This window comes from Maylandia zebra, linkage group LG5 (genome assembly GCF_041146795.1).
Source record: "Maylandia zebra isolate NMK-2024a linkage group LG5, Mzebra_GT3a, whole genome shotgun sequence".
NCBI lineage: Eukaryota > Metazoa > Chordata > Actinopteri > Cichliformes > Cichlidae > Maylandia > Maylandia zebra.
In genome coordinates, this window is record NC_135171.1 from 31,183,449 (window position 1) to 31,207,087 (window position 23,639).

At 42.8% G+C, this 23,639-nt stretch overlaps 1 protein-coding gene across 2 annotated transcripts in view; it reads right to left on the reverse strand.

Moving 5' to 3' along the window:
- stab1 (stabilin 1) overlaps positions 1–23,639 on the reverse strand; it is a 180,087-nt gene that overhangs the window by 36,855 nt on the left and 119,593 nt on the right. For both annotated transcript variants that reach the window (XM_014413209.3, XM_076884201.1), the window contains 6 exons: positions 15,336–15,480; positions 13,752–13,885; positions 12,029–12,194; positions 11,532–11,638; positions 2,541–2,660; positions 1,789–1,923 (listed from right to left, as the gene is read on the reverse strand). In XM_014413209.3, the coding sequence (XP_014268695.3) occupies positions 1,789–1,923; positions 2,541–2,660; positions 11,532–11,638; positions 12,029–12,194; positions 13,752–13,885; positions 15,336–15,480 (807 nt within the window). The remainder of the gene's footprint in view (positions 1–1,788; positions 1,924–2,540; positions 2,661–11,531; positions 11,639–12,028; positions 12,195–13,751; positions 13,886–15,335; positions 15,481–23,639) is intronic.

A 23,639-nucleotide genomic window follows, 5' to 3' on the forward strand; every position in this document is an offset into this window, starting at 1 on the left:
GAAAATAAGTATTTGGTCACCTCAAACAAGGAAAATCTCTGGCTCTCACAGACCTGTAACGTCTTCTGTAAGAAGCTTTTCTGTCCCCCACTTGTTACCTGTATGAATGGCACCTGTTTGAACTCATCATCTGTATAAAAGACACCTGTCCACAGCCTCAAACAGTCAGACTCCAAACTCCACCATGGCCAAGACCAAAGAGCTTTCGAAGGACACCAGGAAAAGTATTGTAGACCTGCACCAGACTGGGAAGAGTGAATCTACAATAGGCAAGCAGCTGGTGTGAAAAAATCAACTGTGGGAGCAATCATCAGAAAATGGAAGACATACAAGACCACTGATAATCTCCCTCGATCTGGGGCTCCACGCAAGATCTCATCCCGTGGGGTCAAAATGATCATGAGAACGGTGAGCAAAGATCCCAGAACCACACGGGGGGACCTGGTGAATGACCTGCAGAGAGCTGGGACCAAAGTAACAAAGGTCACCATCAGTAACACACTACAACGGCAGGGAATCAAATCCCGCAGTGCCAGACGTGTTCCGCTGCTGAAGCCAGTGCATGTCCAGGCCCGTCTGAAGTTTGCCAGAGAGCACATGGATGATACAGCAGAGGATTGGGAGAATGTCATGTGGTCAGATGAAACCAAAGTAGAACTTTTTGGTATAAACTCAACTCGTCGTGTTTGGAGGATGAAGAATACTGAGTTGCATCCCAAGAACACCATACCTACTGTGAAGCATGGGGGTGGAAACATCATGCTATGGGGCTGTTTTTCTGCCAAGGGGACAGGACGACTGATCCGTGTTAAGGACAGAATGAATGGGGCCATGTATCGTGAGATTTTGAGCCAAAACCTCCTTCCATCAGTGAGAACTTTGAAGATGAAACGAGGCTGGGTCTTCCAACATGACAATGATCCAAAACACACCGCCCGGGCAACAAAGGAGTGGCTCCGTAAGAAGCATTTGAAAGTCCTGGAGTGGCCTAGCCAGTCTCCAGACCTCAACCTCATAGAAAATCTGTGGCGGGAGTTGAAAGTCCGTGTTGCTCGGCGACAGCCCCAAAACATCACTGCTCTCGAGAAGATCTGCATGGAGGAATGGGCCAAAATAGCAGCTACTGTGTGTGCAAACCTGGTAAAGACCTATAGTAAACGTTTGACCTCTGTTATTGCCAACAAAGGTTATGTTACAAAGTATTGAGTTGTATTTTTGTTATTGACCAAATACTTATTTTCCACCCTGATTTACGAATAAATTCTTTACAAATCCTACCATGTGGATTCATGGATTTTTTTTTCACATTCTGTCTCTCACAGTTGAAGTGTACCTCTGGTGCAAATTACTGACCGCTGTCATCATTTTAGGTGGGGGAACTTGCACAATCGGTGGCTGACTAAATACTTTTTTGCCCCACTGTACATATATCTAAATGCTGCTTAGACTGTAACGTATTAAACTTAATACTACAATGATGTAAATGTACAATATAGCCAATCTGCAAAATAAATACAAAGGTATTTCATTTTTGTAACTTACAGGTACTCTCATCAGCTCTTTCTCTCAGTAATTATATCTGATTACTTTTCAACAGTAGTGATGCTATTTTTTCATATTTTGTATTGGATTTTCACCATGTTGATATTAAACCAGTGTTAATTTAGTTTATCAATAATTTTTGTCAGCAAAATTATATTTTGTCAACTAAAACTGGAGGAACTCTGTGTGTGTGTGTGTGTGTGTGTGTGTGTGTGTGTGTGTGTGTGTGTGTGTGTGTCCTCTGACCTCATTGTTGCCCTGAGTAACAGTGAGGTTGAACCCGAGCCTCGATGTGATGACCGTCTGATGATTCAGCTCCTTAAATGGCCATCTGCTCCGATTGGCTGAGATGTGATACTCCAGGTCTCTTCCAGACAAAGACTATACACAAACAAAACAGAAACTGAGTTCACTGACAGCTGTGTCACAACGCACTGCCATTTAATACATTTTATAAGAAACAATTAAAAGTTGATTCTCTCAATCATTTATACTAATATGAATATGGCAACAAATGCTTTTAATTTCCTTATGGTTTTAACTTTAAACATGGTGAATAAAACAAATGCTTTCAAATACTACTCTCAAAGTTTCACAAATTAAATTGGTTAAAGAGAAAATGGCATTTTCTAAATTTCATTCAGGAATGTAGGCTAAATATATCTAAACCTAATCTACCTTAAAAAAGAATAATATGAATCACTAGTGTGTTTTACTAGTTTGTAGTCACTGTGTGATGGAGGTCTACGGGGCTCAAGCTGTGGGACGCTTATATTTTTATTAATTTTCGTACTAGTTTCCCTGTCTGGATTTTTATTTGTTGTGGAAAGCTTTTTTATTTATGTTACTTTACTAGATTAATACTTACTTATTACAGTTATATATATTAACTGTAAAGGTTTAGCATAAAAAAAAATTCTAAGTTGCTTATATTTGACAGCCCTAATTAATCTAAGAAATGATAAGCATTTACTGAAGCATTGTGTTATTTATTTCACCTGATTTGGAGCAAAGCCGGTGTTATGAGGGACAAACAGCGTGACTTCAGCCTTCCTGTGAGAAAGAAACTTGACAAGTTGACTGCCCTCTGAGGACGTGCCGCTGTACTCCAACAACATCTGCAAAGAGAAAGGACAGTGACTTTTTTCAATTTATAATTTGATTTGATTTGATATACCTTTATTAGTCCCACAAGGGGAAATTTCATAAGGCTGCCGACCTATTGCACGCAATGGCGGCGCCATCTTACCCTCCGACCATACATACATTACACAAAGCATCACGTGGGGAAGACAGGTCAGAGAGGTATAACAATGGAAAATGCACCACATGAGGAAAGATAAGGAGGAAAAAATAACTCCCCCCAGACTGAGCTCCAACAGGGAGATCAGTTTGAGAACAGAAAAAAAACACCTCTGCACATAGCACATGAAAAAAAACTCTTAATACACCAAAGAAACACATGACAAGCAACAGGGGTGGGTAAAGGGTGAGAGACAGCCGAATTAGACAGTACATCCGGGCCTGCGTGCTCTGGTCTCCTTGATCCACCGTCAGCATCGGAAGGGAATAAGCATCGAAGGCATTTGGAAAGGGACGGGGGATGAGTGTGTGCATATCAGTGTATATGTATGTGTGTGCGTGTCCAGAGTTCAGCTGAGACAGTGTCCTTCGCCCTGCTAGGCTAAGTAAACAGTCTTCCAGCCAACCCAGGTGGCCTGCATGGAATGGGAAGGAACAATCTAAACACAGTCGTTATCAGGGTGTTGTTGTTCAGCTCCAGCCTTGAGACCGCAGCTGGCGCCAAAGGGGTATCCGCATAAGTGATGGTGCCTTTTACTTTAGTGCGAACAGCTCATATGAATTTCAAAGCAGTTCTACAGTCCAACTCTGGTCTCTCAATCTCCCGTTGGAGAGCCGCGAGCTTTGCCATACTTGCGTTCTGTGATGTTGTCATTTCTTGTGCTCAAGGAGCCGATTCTGAGAACTCACGACAGTGTGCCTCCCCGAGATGTCATCCAATTTCCGCTCAGAGATGTTATTCCGAGTGAGCCCTTCCGAGATGTATCCAGTCTGCAGTCAGAGATCTTATTCTGAGTATTCACAGCAGCCGTAGCCTTTCCAAGATCTTATCCATGCTGCACTCAATGAGCCCATTTTGAGAAACTCACGCCTCTTCCCATCGTTTCAATCCCAGCGGGCAGCCTTGTGGGGGTTTGAACAGCCGGTTCCGCTTTCTTACTTCTTCGATAAGTCAGGGCCAAGCCAGCTCCGATCAGCCAGAACCCTGTTACCATGGTTCCGAATAGGTAGATATCTTCAGCACTCAGGCTCACCCAAGCCCAGACTTCTTGTTGAGAAAGGGGTGTCAATTGCATTTAGGGACCAGTTGATCCAATCCATAATTCCTCTTTTAGGTTTTAGAGAACAGACTGTGAGAGAGTGTTCCAGGGAAAGGTAATACAAAAAACACGAGACTAGACAAGGACATAAGAGGCTAAGCAGGGAAGCTAAGGGAGAGGAGGAGGAGGAGAGGAGAAAAGTGCGACCGCCTTCGTCAAGAGCAAGAGCAGAAAATGGATAATAATAATAATGGATTGCATTTATATAGCGCTTTTCTAGGCACCCAAAGCGCTCTACAATTCCACTATTCATTCTCTCTCACATTCACACACTAGTGGAGGCAAGCTACAGTTGTAGCCACAGCTGCCCTGGGGCAGACTTGTCATCGTCCGGGTGTGTGCCAGGGTGTCTCCCTCCGAGTCGGTATCTCCACCCCTGGGAGGGGCCTCAGTATTCTGCTGATTGCTCACACCTGTGGGTAATTAAGCCGGGGACTCATAAGGCCAGCGCACTCAACCTCTCTTCGCCAGATTCTCAGCTAACCCTAGTTAGTGCAGGCCACCACTGTGATTTCGCACACGCTTTGTAAACTACCTTGACTCATTGTGTGTTTCTCTGACAGCCACGCACCAAGTTGCCAGACACAAATCTCCGCCAAAGAGCTCCAATCCGGACGCTGGACCACCTGACAGTCCCACGGGCTGTTCACCCGACTCACCTGCCTGCCTCCCTGCCTCAACACCAGGAATTTCAGACCACTCACCCGGACCACCCACCCCTCCACGCCACTACAGACCACCCGCGGCAAGTACGCAGTGCTAAGGAAAATTCAGAACGAACAGCTTGCCCATATTCCTCCTGAACCATACCTGAACGTCTGTACTCTATTTACAGTGACTCTGAACCTAACCCCGGACCCAGTTTGACTCTGCCTCCAGCCCAATCCCCGGAACTGCTATTTCCACTGACCAACACCAGATTGCTTACTTAGCCCAGGCTGCTTAAAACCCCTTTGGTTTAGTTGTGGCATTTTGCACTTGTTAAACGCACATTCCAGTTTCCTGTTTATGAACACTTACTGAGAAAATAAAGGTTGTCTCTAAAACTACTTACGTGCTGTTCGGCGTCCAGCATTTGAGTCCTTTCTCTGTTGAGGCGGCCTCGGCCATGACAAGACTGACAGAAGCGAGGCTGCCATATCGCGCCATCGGCCCCTCTGGCCATCACCAGTAGGCGGTAGGGTAAAGTGTCTTGCCCAAGGACACAATGACCAGGACAGAGAGAGCTGTCCTGGTCGTTGTCCTTCTTTTGGCGGATCATCTGCCTCCATCTCACCCTATCTCTAGTATCCTCACCACCAACCACATCCTCCTCCACATCTTGTCCACGAGAATGGACAAGACTGTTTCTAATCTTGTCCATTCTCGTCACTCTGAATGAAAATCTTAGCACCTTAGCATCTTCAGCTCTGCCTCCAGACAGGGGGTCCTGGACCTCTTGTCGTTTTGTCAGTGCTGTGATGTATGTTTGTCTCCAGACCATACATCACAGCAGATCGCACTACCATCTTGCAGGCCTTCCCATTCTGTCACAAATCACTCCTGACACTCGTCTCCACAATGCCTCTCTTATACACTGTTTTAGATGGTCAACCTTGTGTTTAAACTGATCTACCTTCAACTCCTTGCAGCTTCACTGCTACCCCTGTCTCCCACTAATTCACACACATGTATTCTGTCTTCCTTCTACTGACTGATTCCTCTCCCTCCACCGCTCCAGGGTTTCTACCTGCTCCCTACTCTGACTACAGATCACAGTGCCGTCTGCAAACATTATAGTCCCAGGAGACTCCTGCCTGACTTCATCTGTCATATTGTCCATTACGGCTCTCAGAGCTGATCCCCCATGTAATCCCACCACCACCTTGACCCCATTTCACCCTACTGCACACCTCACCACCGTCTCTCTTTCCTCATATATATTTGTTTTTAAACATATAAAACAAAAATTGGTAAAATGTAACCAGTCATATTCTATGAACTCTTAAAAAGTATAAGCAGATAACTGCATAAATTAAACGTCATAAAAGTGACATGCTCAGAGTTAACTAGTTTACAAATAGTGTAGTGAACTCTGAAAAATAGTAGGTTTTCCTGGGGTGAATCATTCAGAAATCTCTGGGGCTAACTCCATTTACCTAATGTTTTATAGTTTCAACTGAAAAGTTTTTTTTTTTTTAAATGAATCAAAAGGCTTAGCTGTGGTTCTGTACAGCAGAATAGGAGGCAGAGTTTTCAGCTATTAGGCTTGCCTGCTTTAAGATTAGGCTTAAAACTTTTCTTTCTGATGAAGCTTATAGTTAGGACTGGATCATGTGACCCTTAATTGGCTGCTCCCTCCTGAACTTGGTTCTGCTGGAGGCCTCTTCCTGTTAAACGTTCGTTCCCACTATTGCCAAGCACTGCTTTCAAAGGGTTTGTGTGATTATTGTATTTTTTCTTTAACCTCCTAAGACCCGAACTCTTCCACGACATGCATTTTTTATTTCTCTTTGATATTTGGGCTGATTGGGACTTGATGAATGTAAAAACAAAGAATTGCCAGATTTTTTTTTTTTTACCTAATTTTGTTTCTAAGTAAAATGAGAACCACGTATTTAGTATTTTAGTATTTATTTATTTATTGTCATTGTCAAGAACAATGAAATTGCGTTTGGGGCTTCCATACAACCCAAAAAAAAGAAGAAAGAAGAAAATAATAAATATCCCTTAAAACCCAAGTGTACATATTTAACCCAGTGTGACTCCAATGCAATAAGACAATCCTTAGCAATAATGTTCGTAGAAATTCAGACAAAGACCTGAGAAACATGACAAAATACAACAATGCAACCCATTCAATATTATTGTACTGTGAGATATGATATCAGATATGATAGTTATCTATTTAAGAAAGAGGGGGGGGGGGGGGGGGGCAGGAGGGGGAAGAGAATAAAGATATGATGCACCAATGCAGACCAGTTCATTGCTATTAAGAAGTTGGATATGGTTATTGTCCGTGAGAGGGGGGCAGAGAGTTCAGGAGCCTCACAGCCTGTGGATACAGGCTGTTGGCCAGTCTGGATGTTCTGGCCTGTATAGACCTGTACCTTCTCCCTGAGGGCAGCAGATGGAAAAGGTGGCGCGCAGGGTGATGTTGGTCCCGCAGGATACTGTGCACCCTCCTCAGACAGCGAGTGGGGAAGATATTACTGATCTCTGGCAGACTTGTTCCAATAATTCTGCCAGCTTCTTTCACCACCCGCTGGAGTGCTTGCTGATCGGCCTTGGTGCAGCTGGGGAACCACACTAGAAATCCATACGTCAGAACGCTGCTGATGGCACAGTTGTAGAAGTTCAACATCAGAGATCTGGGAATGTGTGCGCTCCGCAGTCTCCTCAGGTAGTAGAGGCGCTGTTGGGCCTTCCGTACAACTGAGGTGATATGGTTGCCCCAGGACAGGTCCTCGGTCACAGTTACCCCCAAGAATTTAAAACTGCTCACCCTCTCCACCGCCTCACTGCCAATGAAGAGAGGCAGATGGTTGTTATGGCCCCTCTTCCGGAAATCTACAATGATCTCCTTGGTCTTTTTGGTGTTTAAGACCAAGTTATTGTCGTGGCACCATGACTCTAGTTGTTGCACCTCTGTCCTATAGTTTGTCTCATCATTGTTGGATATAAGTCCGAGCACTGTGGTGTCATCTGCAAACTTAACAATGAGATTGGACGCGCCGGAGGAAATACAGTCATGGGTGAAGAGAGTGTATAGCAGAGGGCTCAGAACAGGATATTCGTTTAAAATTTTGATAGAACAGTAGCAGTATAATGTCCTTGTAAGTGGATATCAGGTGCTTGTAGAGCAAAATTGAGTATTTTGGTCTAAATAACCCAAAATGTGATGTCCACATATGTGGACGCCAGGTCCTATGACTGGATCTTTACCTTACAGTATAAAGCTGTTGTTGTGAACTGCTGCTATATAAATAAAGTTGAATTGAACTGAATCTTGGTATTATTGAGACTTGAAAACGAATCTAATACAACATTGCTATGGAAATGGGCATGAAAGTTACATTCATTAGCCCCTGGAGGCTCTTGATCCTTTGTGTTATAAATGTTCTGCCAGAAGACGCCACATTCCCACTTGTGTTTTAAACAGAAAAAGACGAATTCCTTGTTGATGAAAAGGTTAAAGGGCGCATGGGGCTGAAGAGATGACAAGACTTGAAACTGACAGGAAGCCAGAAGAGTAGAAAAGGCCATGGTCAGGTTTTGTGTTGTCAGCAGAAACCAGCTTTAAGCAAAATAGAATAAATATATATATAAAAACTTTATAAATATGTCCTAAGCTTTAACTTTTGACAGTTTCTCTGTAATTACAAGACCGGAGGAGATCTGTAGCTTTGTGGAGCGCCACATTCCTGAACTGAATCCTCCTACATCTTTTTTTGAGGTAGATCAGTGGACACTGAGCCTCTGTGTTGTTCAGCTGGAAGCAGCTGCCTTCTCTTCTCATTAACTGGACTTCTTCCAGAGCTCATTATCTTCAGCAGGTGACACATCTGTTTTCTTAAAATCTCACAGTCCTTTAGAAAACTACGAAATGTTTTTTATTTGACTCGTTAGGAAAATATTCACAACGGTAAGTTTAAGTGAAAGAATTTATGATGAACAATGAACAAGAATTTAATGTGTGTTTATTTTTATTTTGAAAGGTGCCTGGATCTTATCCAGGTGAGTTTCAGCATGAAGTAATTTCCTCTTTGTCCATAGACAAAGAGACATCTCAGAACATTAAAATGATACAGATTTCCTTATATTATAATCACAAATAGTTAAATGAGAATATAATCATTAGAATTAAATGTTTCTAATACCTGAGTCCTAACCTCTTACTGTGATGTGTGTGTGTGCACTTCTGTGCTGTGATTTTTTTTGTGCCAATGAAGAGTGTAAACATTGCAAAGCCCAGATCTTGTCCGAAGGAGAAACAGCCTTTAGTGATTTGTCAGAATAACTAAGCAAATATTCAGAGAATGTCTGACTTTAACATGTATGATTTAATAAAAGAAGTAATGAAATGATGAAATGGATAGTCGTGAGATTGAGCTGATGATAAATCCTGTTGAAGTAAAATAGCATAAACTGAATGAGACATGAAGGAAAATATATTCATGTTTTATGGAGTTCATGATAGATCATGTTAAAGCCAACACAGAAGATAAGAAAATGTGGTTTTAGTGTTGCTTTGAATCATGTATGCACAAGGTCAGAGAGAGAGAGAGAAAGAGAAAAGCAAAATGGGATGAGTTAAAATACAGTGATAAATGTCATAGTTGTATGATACGGTCATCAAAGTGAGGGAGGAGAGAGAGGAGTTGTTCTTCTCTTTGTCTCCTGTGAGATTAGCAGAACAGAAGATCAGATCTAAGATTTCACAGTTGGGAATTTCGGCAGAGACAGCAGAGGGATCAACTGTGGACTCACAAATTGGGTTTATATTTTTAGGCTTTTTCTCTGCTCATTTTTGATGTTTCAGATTATACATTCAAGATGATTTGATGAATATCAGATGAATATCCTGCATTAAAAACATCTACCTTGTAAAGGTGAAAACCTGTGTATTATTACACATTATTAACATCCCTCAAAGGGTCTTACAAGTGACTCTAGCCTAAAAAATTAACAGATCCTTTGGGACCAAGTTTAGTTACCAAGTACACAGATTAGGGAAGAGCTGCTGATAACAGGTTTGACTGGCAAGCATGCCTTCAGAGGGAGCAGTTAGAGCTGGGAGAGACTCCTCCCTTTTTCCATCTAAGCTCTTGCATATATTGTATAAACTGTACTGGGGGTAGCTGGTTGAAATTCAAAAGATGGGAAAGCAAAAACGAAAGGTTAAAAAATAAGTAAATAAATGAGGACAAAATGTTACCTGACAATTAAATGTATTTGATTTAATCCAGTAAAACCTAAACCATGAAAAAATTGCCAGAATTTTTTTTTCTTTTGACTGGAAAACTGTGTTCATTGAACTTTCTGACAATTGAAACAATTTATCAATTTTAAAGTTTATCTTAAACAAAGACATATAGTAACGTTAATGTTAAAGCAATAACACTTCTGAGGTGCCAAAAACACTTAGTGTTACAGGGTTAAAGTTAGAGTTTCTAAACTTAGTGTTTAAAATATGAAAATGTTAGATTTGGGTCCCTCTCCCTCATCAGAGAAACACAGCTGAAGTTTTTTTCCTTCTGTGACACAAAACACACAATTTTCAACCAACTTTAATTTTTCATAACTGAGCTGAACATATTTCCTCTCACATGGCTTTTTTTTATGTGTTTAAACTGAGCCTTGACTTATTAGCTGTTCCCTTTGATGTCTATAGATCTATTAAAGCTCTATAGATATCATTAAATGATGAATTCAGATTAGTTTTTATTGACCCTGAAATCCTTTAAAAATAGAAATGAAAAAGATTTAATCATGCCGGCAACGCAGCTTGAGACAGTTGACTGGTGACTCACTTTGGTCTCTTTGAAATGTGCTGAAAGTTTTTTTCTGTCTTCATTACTGAATGACAGTGGGCACTGAGTTGTCACAGAAACTCTGCTTTCCAGCGATGGCTGCCAGGTCTGAAGCAGCGGCCCGTGTGTTTTTCAGCTGCAGACTGATCGAGTAGCACGCTGTTAGTGGAGTCATTTTAGCAGGGCCACTCCTGGGGCTCTGATTAGAGGCACTTCGGCTCGTTCTGTACCTCCTGATTACTCCTGCTGCCGTGCCTCCACTGATTTTAGTTTAGGCGCCATCTTCCTGTGTCGTTTTCCATCTTTGTGAAGACTCACAATCAATGTTTGCAGTTACTCTGGCTGCTCTTTTCCACGTGGAGCCCCAATAGTATTGGGCCAATACAGACAGCAGCAGCTTACAACTACAAAACTGAGCCAGTTTCAATGATAGATTTTGAGACCCTGATTGTTAAAAAGGTGCTAACGCACAATTAACAGTGGCTACATTAACATTTTATGTGCTTATATTTGTCATAAAGAGGAGGGAAATCATAACAAAAGCTTTAAGACCCTAAAAAATTTGATCTATGGAGCTCCTTTTTGGGCGATAAACATCAGCTAAGGTGACATTAGTCAACAGAAAATAGTGTTTTTATTCATGATTCTGGTTTGTGAGTCTAGCTAGCTGGTTAATAGTTTACTAGAAACTTTTAACAGATGCTGTGAGCTGGGCATCATGGTTAAGTACTGAATAAATACTTTCAATATTACTTCAATAATGCAGTATTACTCTCAGTATGAATTTTTGTTAGCAAATTATAAGCCATGTCTTTCCTTCATTTTTCTTTAACATGTAGAGACCTCCAGAAGAAGCAGGCTCAGGGAGGGACAGGCATCTAATGGGTAGCAGCTGTGGGACGGATGGAGCAAAGAGGAGAGAAGAGGAATAGAGAGAGACTCCAACAGCCTGAACAGACAGCTAAAGCTATAACTAAGAGAAGCGTCTGGGTCAGTGATCCAACTTTATCAGACGTTTTGAAGCCTAATCTTCAAACCAGAGAGAGCGTTCGTCTCCTCAACCCAAAACACTCACCTTGTAAAAGATGGAGATGTTGCTGTACGTTGCAAGGACGCTGGTCAGGACGCCGTTACAGAAATCTCCATTTCCAACGTAATCAGGAGGGCACGCACATGAGACATCTGCACACACAAAAATCGTTTTTTACAAACTGTGAGCTGAACATTCAATCAGCTCAGTATGTTCACCTTGAGTTAAGCATGTACATGAGCCAATGCTGTGACTCAAGGTTAACACACTCCAGCCTAGGACTCAGAATGACTGTTTTCCGCGGTTGTGCTTTATGCTTTTTACCTCATTATTCGCTGTTTTATGAATCATTGAAGATAGCATGGCTCACAGAGCAACAGCATTAAAGTCCAATGCAAAGTAAACAACACATTAAAGTGGGAGTACAGATCAGGGAGGACCTGCTTCTGTCCACACACACACACACACACACACACACACACACACACACACACACACACACACACACACACACACACACACACACACACACACAGATTCACCTCTGAGCCTGTAGCAGTAGGCGTCATACTTGCTGCTCTGGTCCATGGGTTCTTTGTACAATACGAGACCCACGTGGTTGTCTCCACACATGACCGAGGGGTAGCGGGTCGGGTATCCCGCCTTCCCCCCGTCCAGCCAGCCAGCCACACACAGATGCATCCCGAGCTGTCAGGGCCAGGGAAAAAAGTCTTGAGATAAAGCTTGATTTACATTTCTGCCTTGAACTAAAACTAAACTAAAATCTCCTGAAGTGACTGGTAATATCTTAAATATCACAAGAAAACTGAAAACTCACATCCTGCGTGTGTTTTTAAGCTTGTGATTAATCTAACGTTCCTCCTGCTGTCTGGGAATCAGTTAAAGGGCACCTTGGCTTGTGGGGTAAAAATCCAGAAAGTTCCCTCCTCCACTTTACCATGATGGAAACTGTCATGAGGTCGAGTGAAAGTGTGAAGGAGGACTTGGACTTGTTGCTGGCATGAGTGTGCTGCGTTAAAACTACAACATCCTGAAGGTGAACTACAAAAGGCACATCTTAACACCCCATGTGTCCTGACCATGTTATTTCACACAAATGGTAAAAAAAAAAAGTATCTTTTCAAAGCTGAAATTAGAAAGAAAAAGGCAAAGGCAGCTTATTAAATGAAATGATACGATGTCACTGTCAGGAAATGTGGGAGTAAAGATCCAAATGCAGAAGTCCAAGACTCCAGCTTAGCAATATTCAGAACAGCAGTTAATAATACCACAAAACCCACAGACAGTCACTCTGGCTTTAGCTGACATGTCAAATTGTCAGCTCGTATTTTCTCTTCCTGCTAGAGAGATGATCATTGTAACTCCAGCGTTTGTTAATGTTTTCTGTGACTGATGCCAAGTTATTAATAATCCTAAAGGCTGGAAACACAGCAATGCTTACAATCAACACACAACTAATGCAAGGTTGAAGTATACTGAACCTTTAATTCAGTTTTATCTTTATTTATTCTTAACATTTAAATAAATCACACAAAGCAGCAACTTCATAAGTTGCATAAGGTCCCACAAAGGTACAAAGTTTCTTTTTCCTAGTGTGTCACTTTGAACTGTGCAGCATCATTATCTTCTTCCCGTTTGAACCATCTTTTCTGAATATCTGAAGAATTCAACAACTACCATTATGGCAGATACTTCCTGGTCACTTCACTCAGTTAGGGGCCTTTTAAAATAAAACAGATTATCTGACCACAGCCATGGACAACATTTGCCATCTGATAACGTCTCACAGTTACCATGCACTGCTCACAGTTCAGGTTCTAATACAGCTGAAGTGAAGAAGCTTTTCTATTGGCCGTGCAGGTGATTTTTAGTGTGTCATTTAGTGTTAAAAAACTGTAGTACCTGCAGAGCTCCTGAAAAATGTGGCATGCTACTCAATGAGTTTGAGAGCGCCGAAAAGGACGTGACATTTTTGTTTTCAAGTACTCTTTCACTAACAAAGGTTTGAGTTGGCTGCTTTGCTGCTTTTCTTGAAAACTGTTGAATGCTTCCCCGTCAGCCTAACTGACCGTGAAGGGGGTGTGTCTTTATAATGAAGACAGAATCTGTAGAAAAACCCTGCTGGTGCAGGTTCACAAACTTTTATTTCATTTTCCTTTTTTCTCATAGGTATACCACATATTTGACTCAGGTGCATTGACCTGTTGATATCTTTATGTAAACCCTTTCAGTAGGTAGGTTTACCTGCTGTGCGTCTCCCATCTGTTTAACGGTAGCCAATGTGGCGCCCTCAGCCTTGCACTCGGCGTCGGCCTGACTGAAGTTCATCTGGTACCTCCCCTTTGGAGAGCGCAGGTGGAAGACTCCGGCTCTGTTTTCTGAAGCACGACAATCACGTTAACTTCCCTCAGATTTCTGCACCATTCTGTACAACAAATATGAACTCTACGAGTGAAAAACACGATTTGATCCGATGCTGAACAAATCCAAGAGACATTCAACCCCAGATTCAGTAGAAACATCTGCTTTTCTTTTAATATGATGTAATTACTTGGTGTTTAAGTTCTGATGAGTAAAGCACGAATCAATTAAATGTTACATAACCTCGGGGACTATTTTTTTTTCTACAAAAAACTTGTTTATGTTCCTGTGACAAGAAGTTCAAATGACAGAAATAGCTCATCAACACCTTTACTGCCACTGTGCAAACAGAGTAAAATCTCACCTCACAAGCTTAAACAAATGGTGTCCAGTGTGTGTATTATCTTTTTGGAATGCTTAGTCTTTTTCACAAAGTGAACGATACAACAGCTCTAACAACTTCAGCTCCTTGTACCAACAATGATTTCTGCTGTTTCATGACCTGCAGTGCTTTTTTGCTGGCTTTCGTGCAGTTACGGGTGCTTGTGATTGATTTTTTTTGTTCGTGGGAACTGTGACATGAACATAGCCTTGTAACAACTTACAGAGAATGACTACAATGCCGCCATGTTCTGAGTGCCTGATTAGGAGCTGTGTGACGAGCCGAACCAACATTAAAATGTATTGTACTCCAGCAGGTTTGACGTCATTTTTAGTATGAACTGTGTTTCACAAGCATGGCAATGGCTATCATTCTGAACTCAGAGCAGCAAGATTTCAAAGTCAGCAACATCCCCCTCATCTGGACTGTAATGTTTTCTTTTGTTTTTTAAATTTGCAATCTATGGATGTGGACAGTGGGGGAAAAAATGGATTTTTCAAGGTTTGAGGATTTTTGTTTAAAAAATAGGTCATGATTTCTGGAAAGAGACATGAGGGCAGATTTCTCTACAGCTTATTTCACTACAGACCTGAAAAATGCATACATTTGATTTTTGGAAGAAAATCCTTTTCTCTGGTTGGGTGGCAGGTGCTTATATCCCACAAACTTCATTAAAAGGGTAACTCTGAACAGATCATTTATGGTGAATTCCTAATTATCTGTATACCCTGATTAATGAAGATCAGGTTGGAAGTAATAACAGCCTTTGAGCCTTTAATGAGCTCCATGTTTAACAAGCCTTAACGAGCTCCAAATCCTAATGAGCTCAACTCAGAGCTGACATTTGTTTACCAGCCCCAGAAAAACAAATAAATAAACAAATGGAAGTCCTTTATAATAAACAATGCTAGCCATAATGTCACCATGGAAACATAGATGCTACAAAGGTCATCTGCTTTAGAATCAGTCTGATTACCATGGAAACTGCAATAGAGTAGGACTGGGAGCCAACATGGCTCCCACTCAGCAGATGTGACACGTGGCTACACTGCAGTTCATGGCTTCACTGCATTCACATGTCTTACCGTGGTAATGCAGGTCCTTGCAGATCGCCACAGGGTCACAGCCTCCATTGTCTTCCAAGCAGCGGTCAACAGGGGGCACCATCTTCTCCAAACACTGGACTCCATTACCTACATACCCCGGCAAGCACTCGCACTCCCGTTCATTCTAGAAGAACCAGATTAGAGTGATCAGCTTACAGGAGGATGTCATGTTATGTTCATATTCAGGGATATTTTTAGAGGGAGACACGTAACTCAAAAAACCATTAATAACAGTAATGGCAAAGATGCTGCTTGTCCCGCCCCAGCTCCAAAAAACCAGTCAGCAGCTTGGGAACAACTGGGAAACCAAACATGATTTTGTGCAACAGTTTCTAACTATGTGTTGGTGAGCTTATAGTTCTACTCATGATTATATAATAAAGATGAAGACTGTGTATTCTTTAATTTACTGTATCCATAATGTGAAATAGCATGGGATTGGATTGTGCAGTCACTTTGGATTTAACCTTGAGCAAAGCTATAAAGTTGTGTAATTTTGTGTATGTGCAGTAAAATAATAACATTTGAGGCTTTGAGGTGAGATGCATTTCTGTAACTGCTTTTGGGGAAATTTATTTAAATCATATTTGTACTTTATTCAGAGACACATAATCAAACACTTATCAAATCCCATAACCATTAATTTTTATAACACTTTTATCTGACAGAGTCCCAGGTACCACCCAGAAGCTGCTGAATATGCACTTAAAATGACTTTGATTTCAGTGTTCCATGTTTTAAAATCCGATAGCATCTCTTGACTGAAAAATGAATTCATGCATCCATGTTTTTATCCAAGCTGGACAACATTGGGGCATGCTCCTAATGAGGAAATGGATGGTGTGCTGGGGTATCTCCTCCTCTGGACCAGGGCATCACTGAGCTCCTGAAGAGTGTGAGGTGTGGGATGGATTTAACAAATTTTCCCAGGTGTTGTACTGGATTAGTTGTGCTATTTAGGTCAGGTGAGCTTGGGGGGCAATTAATGGTATCAATTTCTTCATCCTCCATGAACTGCCTGTATACTCCTGCCACATGAGGCCAGGCATTGTTGTGTACCTAAGGAGCCCAGGAATCACTCCACCATCGTAGGGTCTGACAATGAGTCCAAGGATTGCATCTCAATATCTAATGGCAGTCAGGGTGCTGTTGCCTGGCTTTCATAGGTCTATGCCTCTCTATTACTGACCCACCACCAAACCAGTCATGGTAGCAAACAAGATGGATGAGCTAACAGTGATAGCTTGGAGTCAAAGGGAACCTCAGGTGTTAAACTTAATTGAATCATGGATGCACCAGGATATTCCCGATGAGAACACATCTGTGGAAGGGTTCCACACCGTTCAGGCCGACAGACAGAGGTAAGCAGAAAGGAGGGGGTTTGCCTTTTTTTTTAAACAACCGGTGGTGTACTTGCTTACCTACAATCAAAGAGTGGATTTATTGCCCAGACACTGAACTTTATGCTGTTGAACTCAGGTCATATTATTTGCCCAGGGAATCTATCCATGTGAGCTTGTTGGCAGTCCATGTTCCTCCCCCTGCTAACCCCACAGCTCCATGTGCCTTCATTGCTATCTCGGGTGACTTCAACATGTCACCTTAGACGCTACATTGTCAACTTTCACACAGTATGTGGTCTGTCCCACCTGAGGGGAGAGAATTTTAGACCTACGGTTTATAATCAAGCACACATAAGCCCGTTTCATTAGTAGCTTCTCAGATCGACTCTGTATGGTTCACCACGGTTTTCATGATTTTCCATTAGGTCATAGTACCTGGTAAGTGTTGGAATTGATATTTTTTATATTGTCATTTGTGCTTAGGAACATATAATCATTTGTATGCTGATAAAAAGGATATCCTTATTAGGTCTGATAAGATTCTGTGTGCACTTGTGTACCATGAGATGAGAGGAAGCAGCCTTGGCGTTATAATTTCCATTATAGCTTTAGGAACTAGATTGTTGTGTTTCTTAAAAGTGCAAAACTTCACACTTTTAAATGTTCGTCTGAGACATGACCTATTGCAAGTTCCTGTTCTTATCATTTAGCAAGACACTTAGTTCTGCTTTTCTGCATGCCTCATACACACAGTTTTAGTTCATTGAAAGGTTGTATGTCTATGTATAGTATAGCTGTAAACACACACCCACAGAATACAGGGAGTGCAGAATTATTAGGCAAGTTGTATTTTTGAGGAATAATTTTATTATTGAACAACAACCATGTTCTCAATGAACCCAAAAAACTCATTAATATCAAAGCTGAATGTTTTTGGAAGTAGTTTTTAGTTTGTTTTTAGTTTTAGCTATTTTAGGGGGATATCTGTGTGTGCAGGTGACTATTACTGTGCATAATTATTAGGCAACTTAACAAAAAACAAATATATACCCATTTCAATTATTTATTTTTACCAGTGAAACCAATATAACATCTCCACATTCACAAATATACATTTCTGACATTCAAAAACAAATCAGCGACCAATATAGCCACCTTTCTTTGCAAGGACACTCAAAAGCCTGCCATCCATGGATTCTGTCAGTGTTTTGATCTGTTCACCATCAACATTGCGTGCAGCAGCAACCACAGCCTCCCAGACACTGTTCAGAGAGGTGTACTGTTTTCCCTCCTTGTAAATCTCACATTTGATGATGGACCACAGGTTCTCAATGGGGTTCAGATCAGGTGAACAAGGAGGCCATGTCATTAGTTTTTCTTCTTTTATACCCTTTCTTGCCAGCCATGCTGTGGAGTACTTGGACGCGTGTGATGGAGCATTGTCCTGCATGAAAATCATGTTTTTCTTGAAGGATGCAGACTTCTTCCTGTACCACTGCTTGAAGAAGGTGTCTTCCAGAAACTGGCAGTAGGACTGGGAGTTGAGCTTGACTCCATCCTCAACCCGAAAAGGCCCCACAAGCTCATCTTTGATGATACCAGCCCAAACCAGTACTCCACCTCCACCTTGCTGGCGTCTGAGTCGGACTGGAGCTCTCTGCCCTTTACCAATCCAGCCACGGGCCCATCCATCTGGCCCATCAAGACTCACTCTCATTTCATCAGTCCATAAAACCTTAGAAAAACCAGTCTTGAGATATTTCTTGGCCCAGTCTTGACGTTTCAGCTTGTGTGTCTTGTTCAGTGGTGGTCGTCTTTCAGCCTTTCTTACCTTGGCCATGTCTCTGAGTATTGCACACCTTGTGCTTTTGGGCACTCCAGTGATGTTGCAGCTCTGAAATATGGCCAAACTGGTGGCAAGTTGCATCTTGGCAGCTGCACGCTTGACTTTTCTCAGTTCATGGGCAGTTATTTTGCACCTTGGTTTTTCCACACGCTTCTTGCGACCCTGTTGACTATTTTGAATGAAATGCTTGATTGTTCGATGATCACGCTTCAGAAGCTTTGCAATTTTGAGACTGCTGCATCCCTCTGCAAGATATCTCACTATTTTTGACTTTTCTGGGCCTGTCAAGTCCTTCTTTTGACCCATTTTGCCAAAGGAAAGGACGTTGCCTAATAATTATGCACACCTGATATAGGGTGTTGATGTCATTAGACCACACCCCTTCTCATTACAGAGATGAACATCACCTAATATGCTTAATTGGTAGTAGGCTTTCGAGCCTATACAGCTTGGAGTAAGACAACATGCATGAAGAGGATGATGTGGACAAAATACCCATTTGCCTAATAATTCTGCACTCCCTGTACAGACACTGATGTTGTTCAGATATGCCTGCTTAAGAATGTCACATGTATTTGTAATTGCATATTCATGAATGATTGCTTGCTGACAATAAAAAGGGCTGTAGTGAAGGAATCAGTTGAAGTTGGCTAAAGGACAGGTGAAGGGAGCATTACTTGGCCTTGACTGACTTCCCTTGCAAGCCAAAAAGACAAAAGACAAAAGAGTCTTGATTTGTCGTGCAGTTTGGGCTTGTGTTCCAGTGAGGTTTGTGCCTAGATAAACCCAACAGTAAGATGTACTTTTTTAGTACCTACTTTCTCGAGGTTCCAAGCAATCCGATGTGGCATCGTCAGACTGCATATCACCAATTGGCTGGTCAGTAGTGTCATGCGATGAGCCATGAGAGCGTCTTGTTCACAAAAATTAAAACCGCCATTTTTGAAACATGTCAATGACGGAAATGGCTACAAAAATAATGCCATGGTGCTCAAGTCTGGTGAAAAGCCACAGTCCGAGCAGCAGGTATATTCTTGTCCAGACACCCACCTTTTTTGTAACGTTCATGTTAATTACTTCACGGGACACTTGGACACACTGCTATGACAACAACCATGCAGGCTAGGTAGTACTGGATTTGAATGGAAAACCAGTTGATCAGAGTCGAGTTGTAGCGAGTTGATCTGAGTAGGTATTCATGGAAAAAGGGCTATCCAGTTCCTCCTCCCTCCCCCGATTGGGTAGGTCAGATCATAACCTGATTCATGTTTTGAGATTCACAGACTGGGAGACACTGTGAGCCTCGTGGTCAGGACATCAATGGGCTTACTGAGTGTATCACTGACTACATAACCTTCTGCACCAACTCCATTGTCTCAGCTAAGACTATCCATTGTACAAACTGAACATTCCATCCATTCTCATGGGTAACGTAAGATCTTTACCCAACAAGATGGAAGCGCTAATGGCGCTAACCAGACTGCAGTGGGAGTACCAGGAGAGCAGCCTCCTGCTGTTCACTGAGACATGGCTCACAGACCACACACTGGACCCCGTCGTAACTCTGGATGGCTTTCAACTGGTTAGAGCGGAGTGGAGCGCAGTGGAGAGTAGTAAGAGGGGAGGTGGGGGACTAGCAATGAAGATCAATGAGAGATGATGTAACCCGGGACACATCACTGTGAAGGAACAGCGCTGTACCAAAGAATCAGAATACTTTATTGATCCCTAGGGGAAATTATTTCCTGTTAGCGGTTAGCGTTCGGCCATACCACCTGGCCAGGGATTTTTCACGTTATTGTGCTGACTGTTTACATTCCGCACTCGGCCAACGCTATGGCAACCTGTGAGTACATTCACTCCACGGTCTCTCAGCTACAGATAATAATGATAATAATAATGGATTGGATTTATATAGCGCTTTTCAAGGCACCCAAAGCGTTTTACAATGCCACTATTCATTCACTCTCGCATTCACACACTGGTGGTGGTGGAGGCAAGCTACGGTTGTAGCCACAGCTGCCCTGGGACAGACTGACAGAAGTGAGGCTGCCATATCGCGCCATCGGCCCCTCTGGCCAACACCAGTAGGCAGTATGGTTAAGTGTCTTGCCCAAGGACACAGGACAGAGAGGCCGGGGATTGAACCGGCGACCTTCCGGTTACAGATACGCTTCCCAACCCCCTGAGCCACGGTCACCCCACAACCGTGGGATGGCACATCTGCAATCCCTCATTATTATCTCTGGAGACTTCGATCACGCCTCACTATCTGCCACTCTCCCTAACTTGTCGCAGTATGTTGCCTGCCATAGAAGGGACAGAAAAACCCTGAACCATGTTTGCCAACACAAAGCAGGCTTACAGCACATCACCCTTCCCCCTGCTTAGCCACACACACCACAACCTGGTCATTCTTCAACCCATTTACACTCCCATGGTGAAGAGGAAACTCCCAACGAAGAAGGTGATAAGGGTGTGATCCGAGGAATGCAGTGAGATGCTGAGAGACTGTTTTGAATGCACAGACTGGCAGAACTCTGCAAGCCTCACGATGAGGACATTGATGGCCTCAACCACTGCATCACCAACTACATCAACTTCTGTTTTGACAACACTGTGCCTAGCAAGAAGGTACGGTGTTTCTCAAACAATAAACCGGTGACCCCACAACTGAAGGCCCTGTGAACGAGAAGAAGAGGGCTTTCAATCATGGAGACAAGGACACGAGGATCCTTTTGTACTCTCCAAGAGAGACTTCAAGGACAATGGAGGAGTCACAGTGTCTGCTGACCGGGGGTGGGCCAATGAATTGAATCTGTTTTTCAACAGATTTGGCTCTTGACCTTATCACCTCTCCCACCCCCCAGGTTCCATCAACCCCCCTCCAAATGCTGTCCTGCCCCTCTCCTGGTGGAATGTCATTGTTACCTGAGCTCTCCTCACACCACCACCCTGCTTCACCCCCATCCACACATCTACCCACAACAGAGCCAGCCTGGACCCCCTGCAGTTAGCTTACTGGTCTGGAATCGGGTTGGATAATGCTGTCAGTAGCACTGATCCCTCTCTTACCTAGAGCAGGCAGGGAGCATTGTGAGGATGATGTTTTTTGACTTCTCCAGTGCTTTCAACACCATCCAGCCTGCACTACTGAGACGGAAGCTGGAGGAAGCCGGAGTGGGCAAACAGCTGACTGCATGGACCATCGACTACCTAACCAACAGACCACAGCCATCATTGGATGCGTATCAGATGAAAACAATCAGGAATATAGAGGGGTCATCAGTGACTTTGTCAGCTGGTGAGACCAACGCTCTCCAAATCAACGCTATCAAGACGCATCAGATGGTCATAGACTTCAGGAAGAAGTCACCTCCTATAACACTGGTGAACATCTAGGAAGAAGACATTGAGACAGTGAACTCATACTCGGTCTCAGGTGTATACACTGCTACAAAACAGCACAAAAGAAGGAGGATTTAGTGTTTGTGTTATTACGAAACAAGAAGAGTTCCCAGATGGTACAGTGGACACATGTGTGACTCCTGTGATTAAAGCATCTTTCTTTCAGCTTAACGAGTGAACCGTCAGCTCGTTCAAACACGTTAAAGTCTGTTTGGCTCGACACCACCGAACAGAGGCAGCAATATAACATAGCTAACATTAACAGTGCAGTGAATCCTGCTTGTGCCGTGATATTCAGGACTGCAAACTGAGCAGCATCACTGACTTTCAGCTGGTTGTGTTTGTGGATATATGACCAGTGTTGGTCAAGTTACTTGAAAAAAGTAATCAGTAACTAATTACTGATTACTTCCCCCAAAAAGTAATCCTGTTACTTTACTGATTACTTATTTTCAAAAGTAATTAATTACTTAGTTACTTTTTAAAAACACGATTTACAACCTGAAGAGGTGATAAAGCGATAGAACTTTCAGCCCAATTCTACTTTTTCTGCATAATCCATCATACAAAATGTAATCAAATGGAAAAACCTCTTTTTTTAACTTGTTTTATTAGTTTTAATCTTTTAACTTTATGCATCAAGCAAAAAATTAATTATATGCAACATTCTCTGACTGGAAGAGATTTGTTTATTATTTAAACCGATTTTCTGCACATTCCAGCACATAAAATAAAATATTTTTTGTGTTTACACTCAGTCTTTCAAATAGATGCAAGTAAAACACAGCAGAAAATAAATAAAGTCAAAGACTCAGTGGTCCTTTTGCTCTATTTTCACCTGTAAAGCAGGACTGGGTAGGCGGAGGTTTACCCTGGTGCAGGTGTGCTGCGGTCAAATTATCCACACCACCGCCGCGCTATGAAGTCTGGGATATGTTGGGCCATGAAGGCTACGCCGACCCATCCTTAAAATTCAGGGAAATTAAGGACGCATTTGAGGGCCGTATTTCGAGCAGCCTTGGTCGTATCGCTGTGACGTAATCGGCCTTAAAATGCGGCCTTTAAGGCTGCAGACCCCAAATCCGGTCATTGGTACTTCCTGGCTTGTGTAGTTACTAGGTAACAGAAGCTCAACACTGCCCCTAGCGTCCTGGAGCACTTTCCGTTGTGTTTTGGAATTTGCAAGTGTTTTGGGGTTTGCATGTGTTTTGGAGTTTGCAAGTGTTTTGGAGTTTGCATGTGCTTTGTCTCTAGGGGCCACCGTATATAAGCGGGTTAATTGCAGTGTTAGTGGTGCTGCACAGAAATGTTTTTGATGCAGGTAGCTCCATGCCCTCCTGGGTTTTAATTGCACCTTAGAACACACATGCATCAACACTACAATGAGCGGGTGGAGGGAGGTTTGGAGTCTTCTCCCACCCCCATTCTCTGCGGCCTGCTGGAGCGGGAGGGCTAGGTGGAGTTGGCCGTCCGACTGCGGTCTGGAGTGTGGGGCCTCCCTGCTGCTACGGAGTCGGGGTGGTCTGCCTCTCCCCACCGCAGGGAAAAGGGTAACACCACCTGGGTCTGGGTGCAGTTCCCCCCTCCAGGAGCAAGGGTACCTAGACCTGGTTTGTAGAGTACGCTTGGGGAGTGTGATCGTGTGTACAGCGTCTCTTTATGTCTGTCTCCACGTTGGTTGAGTGT